The sequence below is a fragment of the Mus pahari genome, chromosome 5 (assembly GCF_900095145.1).
Source record: "Mus pahari chromosome 5, PAHARI_EIJ_v1.1, whole genome shotgun sequence".
NCBI lineage: Eukaryota > Metazoa > Chordata > Mammalia > Rodentia > Muridae > Mus > Mus pahari.
In genome coordinates, this window is record NC_034594.1 from 96,341,304 (window position 1) to 96,350,597 (window position 9,294).

The 9,294-nt window shown below is 44.2% G+C and overlaps 1 protein-coding gene across 1 annotated transcript in view; it reads right to left on the bottom strand.

Annotated features, from left to right (window-relative positions):
- Window positions 1-4,434: 4,434 nt before the first annotated feature.
- Window positions 4,435-9,294, bottom strand: part of LOC110322554 (5-hydroxytryptamine receptor 5B) — a 17,699-nt gene continuing 12,839 nt past the window's right edge. Inside the window, exon 2 of the mRNA XM_021199241.2 lies at window positions 4,435-5,427. Coding sequence (XP_021054900.1) covers window positions 5,092-5,427 — 336 coding nt within the window. The 3' untranslated portion in view covers window positions 4,435-5,091. The remainder of the gene's footprint in view (window positions 5,428-9,294) is intronic.

A 9,294-nucleotide genomic window follows, 5' to 3' on the forward strand; every position in this document is an offset into this window, starting at 1 on the left:
GGTGGATACATGGTATTGAAACATGGTCTCCTGTCCCAGACTGGCCTCAAACTCTGCATAGCAAGGGTGTATTTGACCTTCCCCAGGGCTGGGATTATGGGTGTGTGTCACCATACTCAGTTTATACAGAACTAGAATTGAACGCAGGGCTTCTGCATCTACATCCCCAGCACACACACCCCTTCCATCAACCTGGATGTCCCCCTCTTAGGGGGAGGGGCTTATTTTCGTTGGAGGTGGTGGGTTTCTCTGTGACAGGGTTTATCTGTGTAGCCCTGGTTGCCTGGAGCTCACTCTATAGGCCATACTGGCTGCAACTCAAAGATCCCCCTGCCTCCAGAGTGCCAGGAGGAAAGGCATGTACCACCACACCCAGCTAATCTGTTTTCTTAACAAACTCAAAGCTCTGGAGTCAGTAGGTGTGGTGGGTATTCTTGAATGTTAATTTGACCTCGTCTGACTGGGCACCCTTGAGAGATAAATCACTTGAGGTGGGAAGACCCACTTCTGATCTAGATCTTTGAGGTGGGGAAATAAGCCCTATCCAGATCTTTTGAGATGGAAAAACCCATCATTAATTTGGACCTCACCTTCTAGAGTTGACAAGTAAAAAAAAAAAAAATCTCTCCCCTCCCCCTTGGTGGAAGAACTTTGAGGGAATTGTGGAGGCTGATTCTGTTCCTTCCTGTATGTAACGGGGGAAATGAGCTGAAACTGCTCTAGGGTTGTCGGTACCTCATGAGAATCACATCAGCCTCCATGCTACCTCAGGGTTCAGAAGATAGGAACAGTACCTCTAAGCAATTAGCATCCTCTGGCAGCTGTGCCTCTCTCACCTGGAACTTTCCGTGTGTTGTCTCTCCCAGCCCCCTACCTTGCCAGCTCCTCTTTTAGTTTTTCTTGTCTAACTTGACACAAACATAGAGTCCCCTGGAAAGAGGAAGCTTCCGGTAGAGAATTGTCTCAGATTGGCCTGAGGCTATTGATCTGGGAGGGCCTGGCCAACTATGGGTAGCACCATCCCTAGGCCAGTGTCTCAGGTCTGTATATTATAAAGCTAGCTGAATATAAGCCAAAGAGGAACCAGTAAGCGATGTTCCTCTGTGGTTTCTGCCTCAGCTCCTGCCCTGACTTCCCTCAGGAAAGCACGTAACCAAGTATAAGCTGAATGACCAAGTGAAAGCTGAACTCTGCTTCCTTCAACTACAGTGCATTCGTTGTTTTTCTTGGAGCTGTTATTATTACATGTCTGACAAAGCAACTTTGGGAAGGAAAGGTTGATTTTGTCTCACAGCTCCAAGGGATACAGTCCATTATGGTGGGAAAGCATGGCAGTAGGGACTTTAGAAGTGTCTGGTCATACTGAACCCACTGCCAGGAAGCATAGAAAGAGGGACCCTAGCTCATGGGACGATGCCACCCATACTCAGGGTGGGTTTCCCCACCTCAGTTAAACTAATCTAGAAACTCCCTCAGTTAAAATTCCTCGAGTTGTGTTTCCATGGTGATTCTGAATCCTATCAAGCTGACAATCTACATTAACCCCAGGAGAGGAATTACAACTACGGCTAAAATATTATTTAAGAGTATTCTTTTTTAAAAAAAGAGTTATTGTATGTCTGTGTGTGTGTGTACATGCATACTCATGAATGAGTGCACATGTGCATACTAGTTCCTGTATGCCAGGAGAGGACATTAGATACCTCTGGAGCTGGAGTTACAAGCATATGTCAGCTGACTGACATGCATGCTAGAAGTGGAACTTGGGTCCTCTGCATGAGCAGCAATCACTCCTAACCTGATTATCTACAACCCAAATGCTACTATTCTAAGGCAAGGGAATCCTCTACTTGAGCCCCTTATTTATAAACAAATGTCCAAAACATTACCTGCTAATGTTGGGGGTCACTGCTAATACACACCCAGCAGCAATGCCAGGATCTCTGGCTACATCAGTAAGAGGGGGATCAAGAGAGTTCCTGCTACCCTTCCTGTTTCTTCAAGTAGTAGAAGCAAAGACAGAGCTTGAGTAGCATCAGCCATTATGAAATGGAGCAACAACATCTTGACGTGGAGCTTGGCCCAGTAAAAAGATGAAAATTCAGGATTCCTGGAAGTATGGTAAGATTCTGAGCCAGCTTGGGAACCATTTGTCTCTATTCCTGTTCAGTGAGGGTCTTCATTGTTATTGATACATTCAACCAACCATGTCAAGCACGGACAAGAGAACCTGCCTTCCAAAGGGACTGGAGTGGGGTGTAGGCACACGAGAACTTGAATCCAATAACTGCTTCAGTATGCTAGTTAAAGCAAGGAAGAAGGATTCCAGAGTGGTGCGTTGGATGGTGGCTGCATTGTCACACTGAGAAGCTAGGGAAGGCCTCAGTATTTAGCCAGGGACAGAGTCTCACGGAAACCTGGGTGACAATTCCAAGCAGACAGAATAGTGAGCAAAATGACACAAGCTTCAGGTCAAGTTCTCAGGCTTTTTTTTTTTAAGATGTATTTATTTATTATATGTGAGTATACTGTAGCTGTCTTCAGACACTCCAGAAGAGGACATCAGATTTCATTACAGATGGTTGTGAGCCACCATGTGGTTGCTGGGATTTGAACTCAGCACCTTCGGAAGAGCAGTCGGTGCTCCTAACGGCTGAGCCATCTCGCCAGCCCACCCACCCTCCCCCCCTTTTTTTTTAATAGATGGAGTCCCATCTCAAAACAGAGTAGGTTTGGCCTCTGTCTCAGTCTGCTAACCTAGGCCTTATCCTGGAAGCCTCCAGCCTCCGTTCAATCTCATCTAAGCCCAGAATGTTTTCAGCCTCTGAGACTGGCCGCTGAACAAACTCACCCTTTCTAGCTCTTTCTGTACTCTAGTTGACTGGTTCAACTCAGCTGTTCTGGCTCGAATTCCTCTCCGAACTGACTGATTCAACCTGGCTTCTCTGTGTGTCTTACTGAGTTTCTCTGTTTGGTCTCATACTAACTTTGATAATATATTTTAATCTTCTAGCTCTTCATTCTCTGGCTTGTTCTGTCTACTGCCGTCCCAACTAAACCGCCTTCTCCTCCTCTCTCTCTGCACTGCTCTCTGAAGTAGCTACCTTTTCTTTTCTCTTTTCATGAGAGGTAGGCATATCCTCTTGTCAAATCTTTCTCTAATTCATCACTTTGCCACACAATTAGACATCACTTTCAACCACAGGTGCTTCCTTCTACAAACTTTACCTTTGTTGTTTGGGATTAAAGATGTGTACCAAAGGTGTGTCTATATCCCAGCCAAAGGGATTAAAGGTGTGTGCTAAGGCTGAGCCACAGCACTAGAAGCAGGGTCTTTCAGTAAATAACACACTGCATGCATAGGCACACACATGCACACATGAGAAAACACACACACACACACAGGCACACACAGCAGCAGCAACCGCATCTCACACTTGTTCTTCCCTATGATGAAGAGACTTCATAGCAGACCACAGAGGGAGCTTTAGGAGTCGTGCTCTCTGGGCAATCCCCCATCCCCAGAAAGGCCCAGTTAACTGTCTAAAGAGTAAAGAACTGGAGAGACAGCTCAGGAGTTAAAGGTACTTTCTCCTCTTGCTGAGGACCAGAGTTCAGTTCCCAGGATCCCAAGGGACAGCTTAGAACTGCCTGTAACTCTAGCTCTAGGGGATCTGATACCCTCTTCTGGTCCCTGCAGACACCACACACACACACACCAGTAAAAGTAAAAATAAATCATAAAAAAAACCCCCAAACTTTAAGGAGTAACATAAGCACCTAGAACCATCTCATATGGACTATCTCATATGGACTATCTCATAGGACCATCTCATATGGACTATCTCATAGGACCATCTCACATGGACCATCTCATAGGACCATCTCATGTGGACTATCTCATAGGACCATCTCATATGGACTATCTCACAGGACCATCTCATATGGACCATCTCATATGGACTATCTCATATGGACTATCTCATAGGACCATCTCATATGGACTATCTCATAGGACCATCTCATATGGACCATCTCATAGGACCATCTCATGTGGACTATCTCATAGGACCATCTCATATGGACTAAAATGTTTTAAAAACAAAAACAAAACTGGGCATGATAATATGCTCACCATTAATCCCAGCACTTGGGAGGCAGAGGCAGATGGATCTGTGTTATTTAGAGGCCAGCCTGGTGTACATGATGAGTCCCAGCCCAGTCAGGGCTACAAAGGAGACCCTATCTCCAAAAATAACAACAAAAACAAAACAGAAAAACTATGAAGACATTTCAATACTAGACCACCAAACCTCTTTGAGAGTCTGATCCATTCAGTATGAATTACTGAACACTGTTTTTCTATTTTCAAATATGTCTTGTTTATTATTTTGTATGCACATGGGGGTGAGGGCTGTTGGCACATATCTGGAGGTTAGAGACAACTTGGAACAGTTAGTTTTCTTTCTTTCCTTCCATTATGTGTGTCTCCATCAAAAGTAGACCACCAGGCTCAGGGGCAGTTGCCTTTGTCTACTGAGCCATCTTGACACCTGCGTGGAACACATTGTATCAAAGCTTCAGGTGAGGCCCATCTGTTTCTAAGCTGAGAATCACTGTCCTGTGGAGGTTGTGTAGGAGGCTAAGGAAGGGAAACTCCTCTGATGCATAAGGGATAGAGGAGAGGCTATGTCAAGGAGACAGTCTCAGGAAACTCCCGAGAGACCCTCACTGGGGGACATAGTACTAAATAACGGAAAAACAAATCAACTTTGTCACATGTCAGGTCTAACAAATGACCAGCAATACCTAAAATATATCCTTAACCTGTTTGGTAGGGTTTCTGGGTAGTGCAGAAATGTAGCACAATTCACTAGTAATGTCTGTCACATCCTTCTGTTAGAAGGCATGGGTATGCTTGCCAAACAGTTGTCAACCTCCGTGAGAACTCTTCAGTGTTCCAGGCCCAGTGGTCTGACTTTTGGAGTGTCATCATCGGGCTGTAGGTGGTGGGGAGAAGGTCTCTGGTGAAATGAGGACTACAAATTCCTTTCTCTTCCCAGGTCTTCCCTTTTATCTCCCCAGCCCTTCTTATCTCTGCTTAGTAAAAAGGCTCTTGAAGGCATTGTTGTAATTCTTATTAAAGGCAGTGTAAATCAAGGGGTTGAAGAACGAATTTGAATATCCAAGCCACAGGAATATGCTTTTCCAGATGGGTGGTAGGCTGCAGGCACAGAGCGGGCTGATGAGCTCTGTCAGGAAGAAGGGGATCCAACAAAGCACAAACACGCCAATCAAGATCCCGACCATCATGGCTGCCCGCTTCTCCTTCTGCTCCCGCCACGAGTCTCCGCTTGTCTGGAAGGTCACTGTTGCTCTGCGACGCACTGTGAACACCATCTCAGACTCCTGAGGTGCTTCCTTTGCCTTGAAACAAAGGAAATACAGAATTAAAGTCTGAACTTAAATAAGCTTAACTGGAAAAAAAAAAAAAAAGAGTTAGTGATTCTCAGTTTTGTCAGAGAATTGAGGTCACAGGGCTCAGGTGCTGTTTAAAAGATAGAACACCATGAATCCAGAGACTCACGGCTGAGGGGAACAGGCAGCCACAAGCAGGAACCAGTGCACAAGGGTAGAAAATTGTAAATATGCCTGGCAAGGCGCCAGAAGCTCGGTGTGGCCATATCTAGATGCTAAAATCTCCAGATGTGGCGATGCACTTAATAATGTGTTTGCTATGCAAGATGAGGACCAGAGTTGAATCCCCAGAACCCATCTGAAAATCTCAGGCATGGTGACATATGCTTGTAATGGGGAGTGCAGGGGAGGTGGAGACACCTGTCTCTGTGGCTCATTATCCATCCAGTCTTGCCAAACTGGTGAGTTCCAGGGTCACTGAGACCCCGTTTCAAAACAAACAAACAAACAAACAAACCCAAGGTGAAAAGGGCTGGGGAGGTCGCTCAGCACTTCAGATGATGGCTCAGCAGTATAATCCTGAAGATTGTAGTTTAGATCCCAGAATCCTTCCTGTGTCTGCAACATCAGGTCTGAGGGGGTGGAAACAAAAGGATTGCTGAGCCTGCTGGCTTCCAGCCTAGCTGAGAAAATGAGGCCCAGATTCAGGGAGAGAGACCAGATGTAATAGAGGATGCCTGATACCTTCATCTTATATCTACACACGGGCCTGGGTACATATGCTCTCACACAGACATATACACATCTATTATTTTAAGAAACAAGGTGGAAAGTGACTATGGGAGATACCTAACCTCAACCTTTGGCCTCCACATATACATAGGTGCACACACCAACAAACCAGACCCCCACAGGAGGAAGGAAGGGAGGGAAGTGGGAAGTGGAATACACACTTCTGTAAGTTCGTACCATCAGGAATTCTGCCCTGGGCTGGAAGCAAACAGCATGGTGAGATCAGTTTGCGCTACCTGCAGGTGAGTGGAAGATCTGTTTTGAAACCCATCAGGTCATTTTAATGTTCTGGCTTAGCATCAGGAGAAATCTAATATACCTTAGATAAATAAACATTAAACTCAAACACCTTTTAACCTTACAGTCCCACATGAGGAGAGGTGAGACGCGTAGTAAGCGTGAGTGAAGTTTGCAGTCCAGGACACTGACCCCAAATAAGTTTGATGTGGCATCTGGAGCTTGAACTCAGATGCTCAACCTTGCGCGGTGTCCCAGTTTGCGTTTCTGTTACTGTGATCAAACATCCTCACGAAAAGGAACTTGAGGAGGAAAGGACTTATTTAGCTTACACCTCCATGTTAACTGTCAATCCCTAAGTCAGGGCAGGAACACAACAGGAACTGAAGAGAGACCATGGAGCAGGCTTACCTAGGGATGGTGTGGCCCTCAGTGGTCTGGGACCTCCAACATCAATCGCTAATCAAGACAGCTTCTCACAGGGATAACCACAGACCAGTGATACCGAGGCATTGCTTTATATGAGGTTCCCTCTTCCTAGTGACTCTAGGTTTGTGTCTAGTTGACAAAGGGTATCCAGAATGTACAGTAAGAGTTTTGCCCACTTAGCTGCCTCCCTAGGCTCCGTTTATCTTTAATCACCATGGGATCTGTAATGATGTCCTCTTTTTCATTTCTGAAATTACTGACATTTCTTTTTCCTTAGCCTTTCTCCAATTTTACTTTGTAATGGATCGCTTTTTAAAAATAGCTTTAGGATTTATTGATTTTTCTCCATCGATTTCTAGCTTTTTAAATTTCTATTCTGACTCTTCCTTTAGAATTTCCTCTTCCCATCTTGCTTCCTAAGGTAGAAATCTGCATAGGCAGTATTGAAGGAGAACCACAAGCTTGGGGGATTAGCATTATTACTCAACCTCGAAACATACTAATAAACGAGCTGGATCTATGGCTCAGTGGTTAAGAGAATGTACTGCTCTTCCAGAGATCTGGGGTTCAGTTACCAGCACCATGCCAAGCAGCTCATAATTACCTGTAGCTTCAGTTACAGGGGATGTGATGCCCTGTTCTGGCCTTTGTGCATACCTGCAGATACATACACATAGTTACACAAAGACATGTCATACACAAAAATAAAAATAAATCTTTTTAAAAACATACTAGCTGGGCGTGGTGGCGCATGCCTTTAATCCCAGCACTTGGGAGGCAGAGACAGGTGGATTTCTGAGTTCGAGGCCAGCCTGGTCTACAAAGTGAGTTCCAGGACAGCCAGGGCTATACAGAGAAACCCTGTCTCAAAAAACCAAAAAAAAAAAATTAAAAAAAAAAATAATAAAAACATACTATAAAGCTTTAGTAACCAAGAGTATGTTATGTTGGCAGAACATTGAAATACAGTAGATCAATATAACATGGAGAGCCCAAGTTAATATATATATATATATATATATATATATATATATATATTGTGTGTGTGTGTGTTTGTGTGCACGCTCATGTGTGATGGTTCAGTTGTCAACATGTTGCAATCCACAATCACTTGGGAAGAGACTCTCAATGAGAGATTGTCTAGATAGCATTGTCCTTTAGGCCTGTCTGTGAGAGATTGTCCTTTTGACATTAAATGACATGGCAAGACTCATCACACTTCAGGCAATATGAGTTTTGAGTCCTAGACTGTGTGAGAGAAGAGAAAGTGAGTGACATAGTGTTAAGCATGCATTCATTCATTTCCCTCTGCTCTTGACTGAAGATGTGATGTACCCAATTGTTTTAAGTTCCTTTTGTCTTGATGTTTCCCACTATAATGTGCTGGAACCCAGAATTGGATGCTAAAATAACCCATTTCTCTTCGTTTTTTTTTTTAAAGATTTATTTATTTATTTATTTGTTTGTTTATTATGTATACAGTGTTCTGCCCACATGTATGCATGCCTGCAGGTCAGAAGAGGGCACCAGATCTCATTACAGGTGTGATTGCTGGGAATTGAACTCAGGACTGATGGTAGAGCAGTCAGTACTCTTAACTTCTGAGTCATCTCTCCATCCCTCCAAAGTTGTTTTTTGTTGGGTATTTTCTGAAAGCAACAGAAATTAAATTAAGGCATACAGTCAGCTGATCTGTGACACGGGAGCAAAGGTAATACCATGGATAAAAGTGTTTTAAACAAGTGTAGTTGCAACAACTAAACATCCTCCCCACCTTCAAAAAACAAACTACAAAATGGATCAGAATAAAAATAAATTCCTAGGAAATAGTTTGGGAGAAAATCTAGATAATTTTGGGTTCATGGGGATTTTTTTTATATAATCATTAAGAAAAGAATAAAGGTGCTATCCATCAATGCATTAAAATTCTCTGTTCTGTGGAAAACATTGTCAATAGGATGAAAAGACAGTCTGAGGAGAAATAAGAAAACAAACAAGTCAGCAAATAAAAGGCCACTATCTAAAATATACAAAGACTTAAAACTCATGAATGTGAGCTGGGCTGGGGAGATGGTTCAGTGGGTAAAGTGATTGCCTGCATGTGTGAACCCAAGTACACATTTCCCAGAACCCACAGAAATGGCAGGCAGGCATGGAGACTGGTCTGTAATTCCAGCTCAGACAAAAATGGACCACATCACCTGGGCAAACTGGAGAGCAAGGCCAACTGAATCCCTCAGCTGGAGAGCAAAGTCAGCTGAATCCCTCAGCTGGACAGCAAGGCCAGCTGAATCCCCTCAGCTGGAGAGCAAGGCCAGCTGAATCCCTCAGCTGGACAGCAAGGCCAGCTGAATCCCCTCAGCTGGACAGCAAGGCCAGCTGAATCCCTCAGCTGGACAGCAAGGCCAGCTGAATCCC